Source organism: Oncorhynchus clarkii, chromosome 27 (genome assembly GCF_045791955.1).
Source record: "Oncorhynchus clarkii lewisi isolate Uvic-CL-2024 chromosome 27, UVic_Ocla_1.0, whole genome shotgun sequence".
NCBI lineage: Eukaryota > Metazoa > Chordata > Actinopteri > Salmoniformes > Salmonidae > Oncorhynchus > Oncorhynchus clarkii.
The window spans coordinates 46,923,562-46,941,875 of NC_092173.1; the positions used below are offsets into that span (position 1 = coordinate 46,923,562).

The following is an 18,314-nucleotide window of genomic DNA, read 5'->3' on the forward strand; positions in this document are numbered from 1 at the left end:
ACCATTGTTACTCTAACTTCCGCGACGCATATAAGGCCCTGCCCCGCCCCCCTTTCGGAAAAGCTGACCACGACTCCATTTTGTTGATCCCTGCCTACAGACAGAAACTAAAACAAGAGGCTCCCACGCTGAGGTCTGTCCAACGCTGGTCCGACCAAGCTGACTCCACACTCCAAGACTGCTTCCATCACGTGGACTGGGAGATGTTTCGTATTGCATCAGATAACAACATTGACGAATACGCTGATTCGGTGTGCGAGTTCATTAGAACGTGCGTTGAAGATGTCGTTCCCATAGCAACGATTAAAACATTCCCTAACCAGAAACCGTGGATTGATGGCAGCATTCGTGTGAAACTGAAAGCGCGAACCACTGCTTTTAATCAGGGCAAGGTGTCTGGTAACATGACCGAATACAAACAGTGCAGCTATTCCCTCCGCAAGGCTATCAAACAAGCTAAGCGCCAGTACAGAGACAAAGTAGAATCTCAATTCAACGGCTCAGACACAAGAGGCATGTGGCAGGGTCTACAGTCAATCACGGACTACAGGAAGAAACCCAGCCCAGTCACGGACCAGGATGTCTTGCTCCCAGGCAGACTAAATAACTTTTTTGCCCGCTTTGAGGACAATACAGTGCCACTGACACGGCCTGCAACGAAAACATGCGGTCTCTCCTTCACTGCAGCCGAGGTGAGTAAGACATTTAAACGTGTTAACCCTCGCAAGGCTGCAGGCCCAGATGGCATCCCCAGCCGCGCCCTCAGAGCATGCGCAGACCAGCTGGCCGGTGTGTTTACGGACATATTCAATCAATCCCTATACCAGTCTGCTGTTCCCACATGCTTCAAGAGGGCCACCATTGTTCCTGTTCCCAAGAAAGCTAAGGTAACTGAGCTAAATGACTACCGCCCCGTAGCACTCACATCCGTCATCATGAAGTGCTTTGAGAGACTAGTCAAGGACCATATCACCTCCACCCTACCTGACACCCTAGACCCACTCCAATTTGCTTACCGCCCAAATAGGTCCACAGACGATGCAATCTCAACCACACTGCACACTGCCCTAACCCATCTGGACAAGAGGAATACCTATGTGAGAATGCTGTTCATCGACTACAGCTCGGCATTCAACACCATAGTACCCTCCAAGCTCGTCATCAAGCTCGAGACCCTGGGTCTCGACCCCGCCCTGTGCAACTGGGTACTGGACTTCCTGACGGGCCGCCCCCAGGTGGTGAGGGTAGGCAACAACATCTCCTCCCCGCTGATCCTCAACACTGGGGCCCCACAAGGTTGCGTTCTGAGCCCTCTCCTGTACTCCCTGTTCACCCACGACTGCGTGGCCACGCACGCCTCCAACTCAATCATCAAGTTTGCGGACGACACAACAGTGGTAGGCTTGATTACCAACAACGATGAGACGGCCTACAGGGAGGAGGTGAGGGCCCTCGGAGTGTGGTGTCAGGAAAACAACCTCACACTCAACGTCAACAAAACTAAGGAGATGATTGTGGACTTCAGGAAACAGCAGAGGGAACACCCCCCTATCCACATCGATGGAACAGTAGTGGAGAGGGTAGCAAGTTTTAAGTTCCTCGGCATACACATCACAGACAAACTGAATTGGTCCACTCACACAGACAGCATCGTGAAGAAGGCGCAGCAGCGCCTCTTCAACCTCAGGAGGCTGAAGAAATTCGGCTTGTCACCAAAAGCACTCACAAACTTCTACAGATGCACAATCGAGAGCATCCTGGCGGGCTGTATCACCGCCTGGTATGGCAACTGCACCGCCCTCAACCGTAAGGCTCTCCAGAGGGTAGTGAGGTCTGCACAACGCATCACCGGGGGCAAACTACCTGCCCTCCAGGACACCTACACCACCCGATGTCACAGGAAGGCCATAAAGATCATCAAGGACATCAACCACCCGAGCCACTGCCTGTTCACCCCGCTATCATCCAGAAGGCGAGGTCAGTACAGGTGCATCAAAGCTGGGACCGAGAGACTGAAAAACAGCTTCTATCTCAAGGCCATCAGACTGTTAAACAGCCACCACTAACACTGAGTGGCTGCTGCCAACACACTGACACTGACTCAACTCCAGCCACTTTAATAATGGGAATTGATGGGAAATGATGTAAATATATCACTAGCCACTTTAAACAATGCTACCTTATATAAATGTTACTTACCCTACATTATTCATCTCATACGCATACGTATATACTGTACTCTATATCATCGACGGTATCCTTATGTAATACATGTATCACTAGCCACTTTATACTATACTATGCCACTTTGTTTACATACTCATCTCATTTGTACATACTGTACCCGATACCATCTACTGTATCTTGCCTATGCTGCTCTGTACCATCACTCATTCATATATCCTTATGTACATATTCTTTATCCCCTTACACTGTGTATAAGACAGTAGTTTTGGAATTGTTAGTTAGATTACTTGTTATTACTGCATTGTCGGAACTAGAAGCACAAGCATTTCGCTACACTCGCATTAACATCTGCTAACCATGTGTATGTGACAAATAAAATTTGATTTGATTTGATTTGATTTGAGTTATATTGAAGGTAGTAGTTATATTGAAGGTAGTAGTTATATTGAAGGTAGTAGTTATATTGCAGGCATTAGGTAGTAGTTATATTGAAGGTAGTAGGTAGTAGTTATATTGAAGGTAGTAGTTATATTGAAGGTAGTAGTTATATTGATGGTAGTAGTTATATTGAAGGTAGTAGTTATATTGATGGTAGTAGTTATATTGAAGGTAGTAGTTATATTGAAGGTAGTAGTTATATTGAAGGTAGTAGTTATATTGAAGGTGGTAGTTATATTGAAGGCATTAGGTAGTAGTTATATTGAAGGCATTAGGTAGTAGTTATATTGAAGGTAGTAGTTATATTGAAGGTAGTAGTTATATTGAAGGTGGTAGTTATATTGAAGGTAGTAGTTATATTGAAGGTAGTAGTTATATTGAAGGTAGTAGTTATATTGAAGGTAGTAGTTATATTGAAGGTAGTAGTTATATTGAAGGTAGTAGTTATATTGAAGGTAGTAGTTATATTGAAGGTAGTAGTTATATTGAAGGTAGTAGTTATATTGAAGGTAGTAGTTATATTGAAGGTAGTAGTTATATTACAGGCATTAGGTAGTAGTTATATTGAAGGTAGTAGTTAGTAGTTATATTGAAGGTAGTAGTTATATTGAAGGTAGTAGTTATATTGAAGGTAGTAGTTATATTGAAGGTAGTAGTTATATTGAAGGTAGTAGTTATATTGAAGGTGGTAGTTATATTGAAGGTAGTAGTTATATTGAAGGCATTAGGTAGTAGTTATAATGAAGGTAGTAGTTATATTGAAGGTGGTAGTTATATTGAAGGCATTAGGTAGTAGTTATATTGAAGGCATTAGGTAGTAGTTATATTGAAGGTAGTAGGTAGTAGTTATATTGAAGGCATTAGGTAGTAGTTATATTGAAGGTAGTAGTTATATTGAAGGTAGTAGTTATATTGAAGGTAGTAGTTATATTGAAGGCATTAGGTAGTAGTTATATTGAAGGCATTAGGTAGTAGTTATATTGAAGGTAGTAGGTAGTAGTTATATTGAAGGCATTAGGTAGTAGTTATATTGAAGGTAGTAGTTATATTGAAGGTAGTAGTTATATTGAAGGTAGTAGTTATATTGAAGGTAGTAGTTATATTGAAGGTAGTAGTTATATTGAAGGTAGTAGTTATATTGAAGGTAGTAGTTATATTGAAGGTAGTAGTTATATTGAAGGTAGTAGGTAGTAGTTATATTGAAGGCATTAGGTAGTAGTTATATTGAAGGTAGTAGGTAGTAGTTATATTGAAGGTAGTAGTTATATTGAAGGTAGTAGTTATATTGAAGGTAGTAGTTATATTGAAGGTAGTAGTTATATTGAAGGTAGTAGTTATATTGAAGGTAGTAGGTAGTAGTTATATTGAAGGTAGTAGTTATATTGAAGGTAGTAGTTATATTGAAGGCATTAGGTAGTAGTTATATTGAAGGTAGTAGTTATATTGAAGGTAGTAGTTAGTAGTTATATTGAAGGTAGTAGTTATATTGAAGGTAGTAGTTATATTGAAGGTGGTAGTTATATTTAAGGTAGTAGTTATATTGAAGGTAGTAGTTATATTGAAGGTAGTAGTTATATTGAAGGTAGTAGTTATATTGAAGGTAGTAGTTATATTGAAGGTAGTAGTTATATTGAAGGTAGTAGTTATATTGAAGGTAGTAGTTATATTGAAGGCATTAGGTAGTAGTTATATTGAAGGTCGTAGTTATATTGAAGGTAGTAGTTATATTGAAGGCATTAGGTAGTAGTTATATTGAAGGTAGTAGTTATATTGAAGGTAGTAGTTATATTGAAGGTAGTAGTTATATTGAAGGTAGTAGTTATATTGAAGGTAGTAGTTATATTGAAGGTAGTAGTTATATTGAAGGTAGTAGTTATATTGAAGGTAGTAGTTATATTGAAGGTAGTAGTTATATTGAAGGTAGTAGGTAGTAGTTATATTGAAGGTAGTAGGTAGTAGTTATATTGAAGGTAGTAGGTAGTAGTTATATTGAAGGTAGTAGTTATATTGAAGGTAGTAGTTATATTGAAGGTAGTAGTTATATTGAAGGCATTAGGTAGTAGTTATATTGAAGGTAGTAGTTAGTAGTTATATTGAAGGCATTAGGTAGTAGTTATATTGAAGGTAGTAGTTAGTAGTTATATTGAAGGTAGTAGTTATATTGAAGGTAGTAGTTATATTGAAGGTAGTAGGTAGTAGTTATATTGAAGGTAGTAGTTATATTGAAGGTAGTAGTTATATTGAAGGTAGTAGTTATATTGAAGGCATTAGTTATATTGATGGTAGTAGTTATATTGAAGGTAGTAGTTATATTGAAGGTAGTAGTTATATTGAAGGTAGTAGTTATATTGAAGGTAGTAGTTATATTGAAGGTAGTAGTTATATTGAAGGTAGTAGGTAGTAGTTATATTGAAGGTAGTAGTTATATTGAAGGTAGTAGTTATATTGAAGGTAGTAGGTAGTAGTTATATTGAAGGTAGTAGTTATATTGAAGGTAGTAGTTATATTGAAGGTAGTAGTTATATTGAAGGTAGTAGTTATATTGAAGGTAGTAGTTATATTGAAGGTAGTAGTTATATTGAAGGTAGTAGTTATATTGAAGGTAGTAGTTATATTGAAGGCATTAGGTAGTAGTTATATTGAAGGTAGTAGTTATATTGAAGGTAGTAGTTATATTGAAGGTAGTAGTTATATTGATGGTAGTAGTTATATTGAAGGTAGTAGTTATATTGAAGGTAGTAGTTATATTGAAGGCATTAGGTAGTAGTTATATTGAAGGTAGTAGTTATATTGAAGGTAGTAGTTATATTGAAGGTAGTAGTTATATTGAAGGTAGTAGTTATATTGAAGGTAGTAGTTATATTGAAGGTAGTAGGTAGTAGTTATATTGAAGGTAGTAGTTATATTGAAGGTAGTAGTTATATTGAAGGTAGTAGTTATATTGAAGGTAGTAGTTAAATTGAAGGCATTAGTTAGTAGTTATATTGAAGGCATTAGGTAGTAGTTATATTGAAGGTAGTAGTTAGTAGTTATATTGAAGGCATTAGGTAGTAGTTATATTGAAGGTAGTAGTTAGTAGTTATATTGAAGGCATTAGGTAGTAGTTATATTGAAGGTAGTAGTTAGTAGTTATATTGAAGGTAGTAGTTATATTGAAGGTAGTAGTTATATTGAAGGTAGTAGTTATATTGAAGGTAGTAGTTATATTGAAGGTAGTAGTTATATTGAAGGTAGTAGTTATATTGAAGGCATTAGGTAGTAGTTATATTGAAGGCATTAGGTAGTAGTTATATTGAAGGTAGTAGGTAGTAGTTATATTGAAGGTAGTAGGTAGTAGTTATATTGAAGGCATTAGGTAGTAGTTATATTGAAGGTAGTAGGTAGTAGTTATATTGAAGGCATTAGGTAGTAGTTATATTGAAGGTAGTAGGTAGTAGTTATATTGAAGGTAGTAGTTATATTGAAGGTAGTAGTTATATTGAAGGTAGTAGTTATATTGAAGGTAGTAGTTATATTGAAGGTAGTAGTTATATTGAAGGCATTAGGTAGTAGTTATATTGAAGGTAGTAGGTAGTAGTTATATTGAAGGTAGTAGTTATATTGAAGGTAGTAGTTATATTAAAGGTAGTAGTTATATTGAAGGTAGTAGTTAGTAGTTATATTGAAGGTAGTATTTATATTGAAGGTAGTAGTTATATTAAAGGTAGTAGTTATATTGAAGGTAGTAGTTATATTGAAGGTAGTAGTTATATTGAAGGTAGTAGTTATATTAAAGGTAGTAGTTATATTGAAGGTAGTAGTTATATTGAAGGTAGTAGTTATATTGAAGGTAGTAGTTAGTAGTTATATTGAAGGTAGTATTTATATTGAAGGTAGTAGTTATATTAAAGGTAGTAGTTATATTGAAGGTAGTAGTTATATTGAAGGTAGTAGTTATATTGAAGGTAGTAGTTATATTGAAGGTAGTAGTTATATTGAAGGTATTAGTTATATTGAAGGCATTAGGTAGTAGTTATATTGAAGGCATTAGGTAGTAGTTATATTGAAGGCATTAGGTAGTAGTTATAGTAAAGACATTGCATCCCTCCCAGCTTGACCGATGCTCTTCTCTTTTCTGTCTCCTCTCTCCAGTAACAGCCCGGCCCATAAGTACTACCTGACCAGTAGTCCTGTGTCTGGGGCTGTTTACCTGTCAGACACCAGCACTAGGAAGGTGTTCAAGGTGAAGTCTCTGAGCGCCATAAAAGATGTGGCCAAGAACCTGGAGCTGGTAGCCGGGACTGGAGACCAGTGTCTACCCTACGACGAGACACGATGTGGAGATGGGGGCAAGGCTGTGGAGGCCACGCTCACCAACCCACGAGGTATGGGCATAACATTTCAGGTTGTACCTAACATAACAGGTGCATTTTGGGAGGTGTGTATATTGGAACAGGGGAAAAAAAGGACTGTTGAAAGATCATATCATGTGGCTGTTTCCCTTACGCTCTGACACTACTAATCTGGTTGGGTAGACTTCAGTGTGAGGTTACTGCTAGTTCAGGGTTACTGATGGGTTAGAGGGTTAGCTGACTGGGAACATAGCTTCAGTTTAAGGTTACTGCTAGTTCAGGGTTACTGATGGGTTAGAGGGTTAGCTGACAGGGGACATAGCTTCAGTTTAAGGTTACTGCTAGTTCAGGGTTACTGATGGGTTAGAGGGTTAGCTGACTGGAACATAGCTTCAGTTTAAGGTTACTGCTAGTTCAGGGTTACTGATGGGTTAGAGGGTTAGCTGACAGGGGACATAACTTCAGTGTAAGGTTACTGCTAGTTCAGGGTTACTGATGGGTTAGAGGGTTAGCTGACAGGGGACATAACTTCAGTGTAAGGTTTCTGCTAGTTCAGGGTTACTGATGGGTTAGAGGGTTAGCTGACTGGGAACATACTGTAACTGGAAAAGACCAGATCAATACACTTCATGTTTGACACATTGGATTATAAAATGTTATCTCTCGCAGGCCTACAAAACACACAGCCCTCTTTGAACCTTGTAAAATAGTGGAGAATCAGGAAGCGCTGAGGAGTATGTGATTGTGTGTGTGTGTGTGTTTGTGTGTGTGTGTATTTGTGTGTTTGTTTGTGTGTGATTGTGTATGTGTGTGTGTGTATTTGTGTGTTTGTGTGTGTGTGTATTTGTGTGTTTGTGTGTGTGTATTTGTGTGTGTGTGTGTGTGTGTTTGTGTGATTGTGTGTGTGTGTGTTTGTGTGTGATTGTGTATGTGTGTGTGTGTGTTTGTGTGTGTGCTTGTTTGTGTGTGTGTGTTTGTGTGACTGTGTGATTGTGTGATTGTGTGTGTGTGTGTGTTTATGTGTTTGTTTGTGTGTGCGCTTGTTTGTGTGTTTGTGTTTGTGTGTGTATTTGTGTGTTTGTGTGTGTGTGTGTGTTTATGTGTGTTTGTAAGCCTGAGAGCCCCCCCCCCCCCCCCCCCCACACACACACACACACACAGTGATTCATCACATTCAGAAATAACCCTGAAACAAGCCTGCTGCCCAGAAAACCTTTAAACAGGGAACAACTGTGAAAAGAGTATTACAATTAACCAGGACCTCCATGTCTGTTTATAGCAGCCATTGCAGTCTGACCTATAGCAGCTAATACAGTCTGACCTATAGCAGCCATTGTAGTCTGACCTATAGCAGCTAATACAGTCTGACCTATAGCAGTCTGACCTATAGCAGCTAATACAGTCTGACCTATAGCAGCTAATACAGTCTGACCTATAGCAGCTAATACATTCTGACCTATAGCAGTCTGACCTATAGCAGCTAATACAGTCTGACCTATAGCAGCCATTACAGTCTGACCTATAGCAGCTAATACAGTCTGTCCTATAGCAGTCTGACCTATAGCAGCTAATACAGTCTGACCTATAGCAGCTAATACTGTCTGACCTATAGCAGTCTGACCTATAGCAGCTAATACAGTCTGACCTATAGCAGCTAATACTGTCTGACCTATAGCAGTCTGACCTATAGCAGCCAATACAGTCTGACCTATAGCAGCTAATACAGTCTGACCTATAGCAGCGAATACAGTCTGACCTATAGCAGCCATTACAGTCTGACCTATAGCAGTCTGACCTATAGCAGCTAATACAGTCTGACCTATAGCAGCTAATACAGTCTGACCTATAGCAGTCTGACCTATAGCAGCTAATACAGTCTGACCTATAGCAGCCAATGCAGTCTGACCTATAGCAGCTAATACAGTCTGACCTATAGCAGCTAATACAGTCTGACCTATAGCAGTCTGACCTATAGCAGCTAATACAGTCTGACCTATAGCAGCCAATACAGTCTGACCTATAGCAGCTAATACAGTCTGACCTATAGCAGCTAATACAGTCTGACCTATAGCAGCTAATACAGTCTGACCTATAGCAGCCATTACAGTCTGACCTATAGCAGTCTGACCTATAGCAGCTAATACAGTCTGACCTATAGCAGCTAATACAGTCTGACCTATAGCAGTCTGACCTATAGCAGCTAATACAGTCTGACCTATAGCAGCCAATACAGTCTGACCTATAGCAGCTAATACAGTCTGACCTATAGCAGCTAATACAGTCTGACCTATAGCAGCCAATACAGTCTGACATATAGCAGCCAATACAGTCTGACCTATAGCAGTCTGACCTATAGCAGCCATTACAGTCTGACCTATAGCAGCTAATACAGTCTGACCTATAGCAGCCAATACAGTCTGACCTATAGTAGCCAATACAGTCTGACCTATAGCAGCCAATACAGTCTGACCTATAGCAGCCAATACAGTCTGACCTATAGCAGCTAATACAGTCTGACCTATAGCAGCCAATACAGTCTGACCTATAGCAGCTAATACAGTCTGACCTATAGCAGCCAATACAGTCTGACCTATAGCAGCTAATACAGTCTGACCTATAGCAGCTAATACAGTCTGACCTATAGCAGCCAATACAGTCTGACCTATAGCAGCCAATACAGTCTGACCTATAGCAGCCAATACAGTCTGACCTATAGCAGCTAATACAGTCTGACCTATAGCAGCCAATACAGTCTGACCTATAGCAGTCTGACCTATAGCAGCCAATACAGTCTGACCTATTGCAGCCAATACAGTCTGACCTGTAGCAGTCTGAGCTATAGCAGCCAATACAGTCTGACCTATAGCAGCCAATACAGTCTGACCTATAGCAGTCTGACCTATAGCAGTCTGACCTATAGCAGCCAATACATTCTGACCTATAGCAGTCTGACCTATAGCAGCCAATACAGTCTGACCTATAGCAGCCAATACTGTCTGACCTATAGCAGCTAATACAGTCTGACCTATAGCAGCCAATACAGTCTGACCTATAGCAGCCAATACAGTCTGACATATAGCAGCTAATACAGTCTGACCTATAGCAGCCAATACAGTCTGACATATAGCAGCTAATACAGTCTGACCTATAGCAGCCAATACAGTCTGACCTATAGCAGTCTGACCTATAGCAGCCAATACAGTCTGACCTATAGGAGCCAATACAGTCTGACCTATAGCAGCCAATACAGTCTGACCTATAGCAGTCTGACCTATAGCAGCCAATACAGTCTGACCTATAGCAGCCAATACAGTCTGACATATAGCAGCCAATACAGTCTGACCTGTAGCAGTCTGACCTATATCAGCCAATACAGTCTGACCTATAGCAGCCAATACAGTCTGACCTATAGCAGCCAATACAGTCTGACATATAGCAGCCAATACAGTCTGACATATAGCAGCCAATACAGTCTGACCTATAGCAGCTAATACAGTCTGACCTATAGCAGCCAATACAGTCTGACCTATAGCAGCCAATACAGTCTGACCTATAGCAGTCTGACCTATAGCAGCCAATACAGTCTGACCTATAGCAGCCAATAAAGTCGGTCCTATAGCAGCCAATAAAGTCGGACCTATAGCAGTCTGACCTATAGCAGCTAATACAGTCTGACCTATAGCAGTCTGACCTATAGCAGCTAATACAGTCTGACCTATAGCAGCCAATACAGTCTGACCTATAGCAGCTAATACAGTCTGACCTATAGCAGCTAATACAGTCTGACCTATAGCAGCCAATACAGTCTGACATATAGCAGCCAATACAGTCTGACCTATAGCAGTCTGACCTATAGCAGCCATTACAGTCTGACCTATAGCAGCTAATACAGTCTGACCTATAGCAGCCAATACAGTCTGACCTATAGCAGCCAATACAGTCTGACCTATAGCAGCCAATACAGTCTGACCTATAGCAGCCAATACAGTCTGACATATAGCAGCTAATACAGTCTGACCTATAGCAGCCAATACAGTCTGACATATAGCAGCTAATACAGTCTGACCTATAGCAGCCAATACAGTCTGACCTATAGCAGTCTGACCTATAGCAGCCAATACAGTCTGACATATAGCAGCCAATACAGTCTGACCTATAGCAGCTAATACAGTCTGACCTATAGCAGCCAATACAGTCTGACCTATAGCAGCCAATACAGTCTGACCTATAGCAGTCTGACCTATAGCAGCTAATACAGTCTGACCTATAGCAGCCAATACAGTCTGACCTATAGCAGCCAATACAGTCTGACCTATAGCAGTCTGACCTATAGCAGCCAATACAGTCTGACCTATAGCAGCCAATAAAGTCGGTCCTATAGCAGCCAATACAGTCTGACCTATAGCAGCCAATACAGTCTGACATATAGCAGCTAATACAGTCTGACCTATAGCAGCCAATACAGTCTGACCTATAGCAGCCAATACAGTCTGACATATAGCAGCTAATACAGTCTGACCTATAGCAGCCAATACAGTCTGACATATAGCAGCTAATACAGTCTGACCTATAGCAGCCAATACAGTCTGACCTATAGCAGTCTGACCTATAGCAGCCAATACAGTCTGACATATAGCAGCCAATACAGTCTGACCTATAGCAGCTAATACAGTCTGACCTATAGCAGCCAATACAGTCTGACCTATAGCAGCCAATACAGTCTGACCTATAGCAGTCTGACCTATAGCAGCCAATACAGTCTGACCTATAGCAGCCAATAAAGTCGGTCCTATAGCAGCCAATAAAGTCGGACCTATAGCAGTCTGACCTATAGCAGCTAATACAGTCTGACCTATAGCAGTCTGACCTATAGCAGCTAATACAGTCTGACCTATAGCAGCCAATACAGTCTGACCTATAGCAGCTAATACAGTCTGACCTATAGCAGCTAATACAGTCTGACCTATAGCAGCCAATACAGTCTGACATATAGCAGCCAATACAGTCTGACCTATAGCAGTCTGACCTATAGCAGCCATTACAGTCTGACCTATAGCAGCTAATACAGTCTGACCTATAGCAGCCAATACAGTCTGACCTATAGCAGCCAATACAGTCTGACCTATAGCAGCCAATACAGTCTGACCTATAGCAGCTAATACAGTCTGACCTATAGCAGCAAATACAGTCTGACCTATAGCAGCTAATACAGTCTGACCTATAGCAGCTAATACAGTCTGACCTATAGCAGCCAATACAGTCTGACCTATAGCAGCCAATACAGTCTGACCTATAGCAGCCAATACAGTCTGACCTATAGCAGCTAATACAGTCTGACCTATAGCAGCCAATACAGTCTGACCTATAGCAGTCTGACCTATAGCAGCCAATACAGTCTGACCTATTGCAGCCAATACAGTCTGACCTGTAGCAGTCTGAGCTATAGCAGCCAATACAGTCTGACCTATAGCAGCCAATACAGTCTGACCTATAGCAGTCTGACCTATAGCAGTCTGACCTATAGCAGCCAATACATTCTGACCTATAGCAGTCTGACCTATAGCAGCCAATACAGTCTGACCTATAGCAGCCAATACTGTCTGACCTATAGCAGCTAATACAGTCTGACCTATAGCAGCCAATACAGTCTGACATATAGCAGCTAATACAGTCTGACCTATAGCAGCCAATACAGTCTGACATATAGCAGCTAATACAGTCTGACCTATAGCAGCCAATACAGTCTGACCTATAGCAGTCTGACCTATAGCAGCCAATACAGTCTGACCTATAGCAGCTAATACAGTCTGACCTATAGCAGCCAATACATTCTGACCTATAGCAGTCTGACCTATAGCAGCCAATACAGTCTGACCTATAGCAGCCAATACTGTCTGACCTATAGCAGCTAATACAGTCTGACCTATAGCAGCCAATACAGTCTGACATATAGCAGCTAATACAGTCTGACCTATAGCAGCCAATACAGTCTGACATATAGCAGCTAATACAGTCTGACCTATAGCAGCCAATACAGTCTGACCTATAGCAGTCTGACCTATAGCAGCCAATACAGTCTGACCTATAGGAGCCAATACAGTCTGACCTATAGCAGCCAATACAGTCTGACCTATAGCAGTCTGACCTATAGCAGCCAATACAGTCTGACCTATAGCAGCCAATACAGTCTGACATATAGCAGCCAATACAGTCTGACCTGTAGCAGTCTGACCTATATCAGCCAATACAGTCTGACCTATAGCAGCCAATACAGTCTGACCTATAGCAGCCAATACAGTCTGACATATAGCAGCCAATACAGTCTGACATATAGCAGCCAATACAGTCTGACCTATAGCAGCTAATACAGTCTGACCTATAGCAGCCAATACAGTCTGACCTATAGCAGCCAATACAGTCTGACCTATAGCAGTCTGACCTATAGCAGCCAATACAGTCTGACCTATAGCAGCCAATAAAGTCGGTCCTATAGCAGCCAATAAAGTCGGACCTATAGCAGTCTGACCTATAGCAGCTAATACAGTCTGACCTATAGCAGTCTGACCTATAGCAGCTAATACAGTCTGACCTATAGCAGCCAATACAGTCTGACCTATAGCAGCTAATACAGTCTGACCTATAGCAGCTAATACAGTCTGACCTATAGCAGCCAATACAGTCTGACATATAGCAGCCAATACAGTCTGACCTATAGCAGTCTGACCTATAGCAGCCATTACAGTCTGACCTATAGCAGCTAATACAGTCTGACCTATAGCAGCCAATACAGTCTGACCTATAGCAGCCAATACAGTCTGACCTATAGCAGCCAATACAGTCTGACCTATAGCAGCCAATACAGTCTGACATATAGCAGCTAATACAGTCTGACCTATAGCAGCCAATACAGTCTGACATATAGCAGCTAATACAGTCTGACCTATAGCAGCCAATACAGTCTGACCTATAGCAGTCTGACCTATAGCAGCCAATACAGTCTGACATATAGCAGCCAATACAGTCTGACCTATAGCAGCTAATACAGTCTGACCTATAGCAGCCAATACAGTCTGACCTATAGCAGCCAATACAGTCTGACCTATAGCAGTCTGACCTATAGCAGCTAATACAGTCTGACCTATAGCAGCCAATACAGTCTGACCTATAGCAGCCAATACAGTCTGACCTATAGCAGTCTGACCTATAGCAGCCAATACAGTCTGACCTATAGCAGCCAATAAAGTCGGTCCTATAGCAGCCAATACAGTCTGACCTATAGCAGCCAATACAGTCTGACATATAGCAGCTAATACAGTCTGACCTACAGCAGCCAATACAGTCTGACCTATAGCAGCCAATACAGTCTGACATATAGCAGCTAATACAGTCTGACCTATAGCAGCCAATACAGTCTGACATATAGCAGCTAATACAGTCTGACCTATAGCAGCCAATACAGTCTGACCTATAGCAGTCTGACCTATAGCAGCCAATACAGTCTGACATATAGCAGCCAATACAGTCTGACCTATAGCAGCTAATACAGTCTGACCTATAGCAGCCAATACAGTCTGACCTATAGCAGCCAATACAGTCTGACCTATAGCAGTCTGACCTATAGCAGCCAATACAGTCTGACCTATAGCAGCCAATAAAGTCGGTCCTATAGCAGCCAATAAAGTCGGACCTATAGCAGTCTGACCTATAGCAGCTAATACAGTCTGACCTATAGCAGTCTGACCTATAGCAGCTAATACAGTCTGACCTATAGCAGCCAATACAGTCTGACCTATAGCAGCTAATACAGTCTGACCTATAGCAGCTAATACAGTCTGACCTATAGCAGCCAATACAGTCTGACATATAGCAGCCAATACAGTCTGACCTATAGCAGTCTGACCTATAGCAGCCATTACAGTCTGACCTATAGCAGCTAATACAGTCTGACCTATAGCAGCCAATACAGTCTGACCTATAGCAGCCAATACAGTCTGACCTATAGCAGCCAATACAGTCTGACCTATAGCAGCTAATACAGTCTGACCTATAGCAGCAAATACAGTCTGACCTATAGCAGCTAATACAGTCTGACCTATAGCAGCTAATACAGTCTGACCTATAGCAGCCAATACAGTCTGACCTATAGCAGCCAATACAGTCTGACCTATAGCAGCCAATACAGTCTGACCTATAGCAGCTAATACAGTCTGACCTATAGCAGCCAATACAGTCTGACCTATAGCAGTCTGACCTATAGCAGCCAATACAGTCTGACCTATTGCAGCCAATACAGTCTGACCTGTAGCAGTCTGAGCTATAGCAGCCAATACAGTCTGACCTATAGCAGCCAATACAGTCTGACCTATAGCAGTCTGACCTATAGCAGTCTGACCTATAGCAGCCAATACATTCTGACCTATAGCAGTCTGACCTATAGCAGCCAATACAGTCTGACCTATAGCAGCCAATACTGTCTGACCTATAGCAGCTAATACAGTCTGACCTATAGCAGCCAATACAGTCTGACATATAGCAGCTAATACAGTCTGACCTATAGCAGCCAATACAGTCTGACATATAGCAGCTAATACAGTCTGACCTATAGCAGCCAATACAGTCTGACCTATAGCAGTCTGACCTATAGCAGCCAATACAGTCTGACCTATAGCAGCTAATACAGTCTGACCTATAGCAGCCAATACATTCTGACCTATAGCAGTCTGACCTATAGCAGCCAATACAGTCTGACCTATAGCAGCCAATACTGTCTGACCTATAGCAGCTAATACAGTCTGACCTATAGCAGCCAATACAGTCTGACATATAGCAGCTAATACAGTCTGACCTATAGCAGCCAATACAGTCTGACATATAGCAGCTAATACAGTCTGACCTATAGCAGCCAATACAGTCTGACCTATAGCAGTCTGACCTATAGCAGCCAATACAGTCTGACCTATAGGAGCCAATACAGTCTGACCTATAGCAGCCAATACAGTCTGACCTATAGCAGTCTGACCTATAGCAGCCAATACAGTCTGACCTATAGCAGCCAATACAGTCTGACATATAGCAGCCAATACAGTCTGACCTGTAGCAGTCTGACCTATATCAGCCAATACAGTCTGACCTATAGCAGCCAATACAGTCTGACCTATAGCAGCCAATACAGTCTGACATATAGCAGCCAATACAGTCTGACATATAGCAGCCAATACAGTCTGACCTATAGCAGCTAATACAGTCTGACCTATAGCAGCCAATACAGTCTGACCTATAGCAGCCAATACAGTCTGACCTATAGCAGTCTGACCTATAGCAGCCAATACAGTCTGACCTATAGCAGCCAATAAAGTCGGTCCTATAGCAGCCAATAAAGTCGGACCTATAGCAGTCTGACCTATAGCAGCTAATACTGTCTGACCTATAGCAGTCTGACCTATAGCAGCCAATACAGTCTGACCTATAGCAGCCAATACAGTCTGACCTATAGCAGCCAATAAAGTCGGTCCTATAGCAGCCAATAAAGTCGGACCTATATTAGCTAATACAAAGTATATTGATTTACAATTGATACAACATCAACTGACCACATACCAACAACTGTAACAACTGTATTGTGTTATACTACCAGTGTACCAACAACTGTAATTAAAACACATGTAGTGTGTTAGTATATTGATGTATTGTGTTAGTATATTGATGTATTGTGTTAGTATATTGATGTATTGTGTTAGTATATTGATGTATTGTGTTAGTATATTGAAGTATTGTGTTAGTATATTGAAGTATTGTGTTAGTATATTGATGTATTGTGTTAGTATATTGATGTATTGTGTTAGTATATTGCAGTATTGTGTTAGTATATTGATGTATTGTGTTAGTATATTGAAGTATTGTGTTAGTATATTGAAGTATTGTGTTATACTACCAGTCGAGATGCACTTAGAGCTGACGATGCCCCATCCCTCCATCCCTCATACATCCATCCCTTCATCCCTCATACATCCATCCCTCCATCCCTCCATACCTCAATCCTCCATCCCTCCATCCCTCCATCCCCCATCCCTCCATCCCTCATCCCTTCATCCCCCATCCCTCCATCCCTCATCCCTCCATCCCTCATACATCCATCCCTCCATCCCTCATACATCCATCCCTCCATACCTCATCCATCCATCCCTCATCCCTCCATCCCTCATCCCTTATACCTCTATCCCGCCATCCCTCCATCCCTCATCCATCCATTCCACCATCCCTCCATCCCTCATACCTCCATCCCTCCATACCTCCATCCCTCATACCTCCATCCCTCATACCTCCATCCCTCATACCTCCATCCCTCCATCCCTCATACCTCCATACCTCCGTCCCTCATACCTCCATCCCTCATACCTCCATCCGTCATACCTCCATCTCTCATCCCACCATCCCTCCATAACTCCATCCCTCCATACATCCATACCTCCATACCTCAATCCCTCATACCTCAATCCCTCATACCTCCATCCCTCCATCCCTCATACCTCCATCCGTCATACCTCCATCCCTCCATAACTCCATCCCTCATACCTCCATCCCTCATCCCTCATACCTCCATCCCTCCATACCTCCATCCCTCCATACCTCCATCCCTCAAACCTCATACCTCCATCCCTCCATACCTCCATCCCTCATACCTCCATCCCTCATACCTCCATCCCTCATCCCTCATACCTCCATCTCTCCATACCTCCATCCCTCCATACCTCCATCCCTCAAACCTCATACCTCCATCCCTCCATACCTCCATCCCTCATACCTCCATCCCTCAAACCTCATGCCTCCATCCCTCATACCTCCATACCTCATCCCTCCATCCCTCATACCTCCATCCCTCATACCTCCATACCTCCATCCCTCCATACCTCCATCCCTCATACCTCATACCTCCATCCCTCATACCTCCATCCCTCCATACCTCCATACCTCCATACCTACATACCTCATACTTCATACCTCCATCCCTCATCCCTCCATACCTCCATCCCTCCATCCCTCATCCCTCCATCCCTCATACCTCCATCCCTCATCCCTCCATCCCTCATACCTCCATCCCTCATACCTCCATCCCTCATCCCTCCATCCCTCATACCTCCATCCCTCATACCTCCATACCTCCATCCCTCATACCTCCATACCTCCATCACTCCCACCATCCCCCATCCCTCCATCCCCCCTCCCTCCCTCCTTCCCTTCATCCCTCCCTCCATCCCCCCTCCACCCCTCCATCCATCCATCCCTCCCTCCCTCCACCCCCCTCTCTCTTTCTCCCTCCCTCCACCCCTCCATCCCTCCCTCCATATCTTCATCCCTCCA

At 42.1% G+C, this 18,314-nt stretch overlaps 1 protein-coding gene across 1 annotated transcript in view; it reads left to right on the top strand.

The window, feature by feature from the left end:
• Window positions 1-18,314, top strand: part of LOC139385837 (teneurin transmembrane protein 4) — a 523,395-nt gene that overhangs the window by 375,252 nt on the left and 129,829 nt on the right. The window contains exon 24 of the mRNA XM_071131087.1: window positions 6,757-6,989. Within this exon, the coding sequence (XP_070987188.1) occupies window positions 6,757-6,989 (233 nt within the window). The remainder of the gene's footprint in view (window positions 1-6,756; window positions 6,990-18,314) is intronic.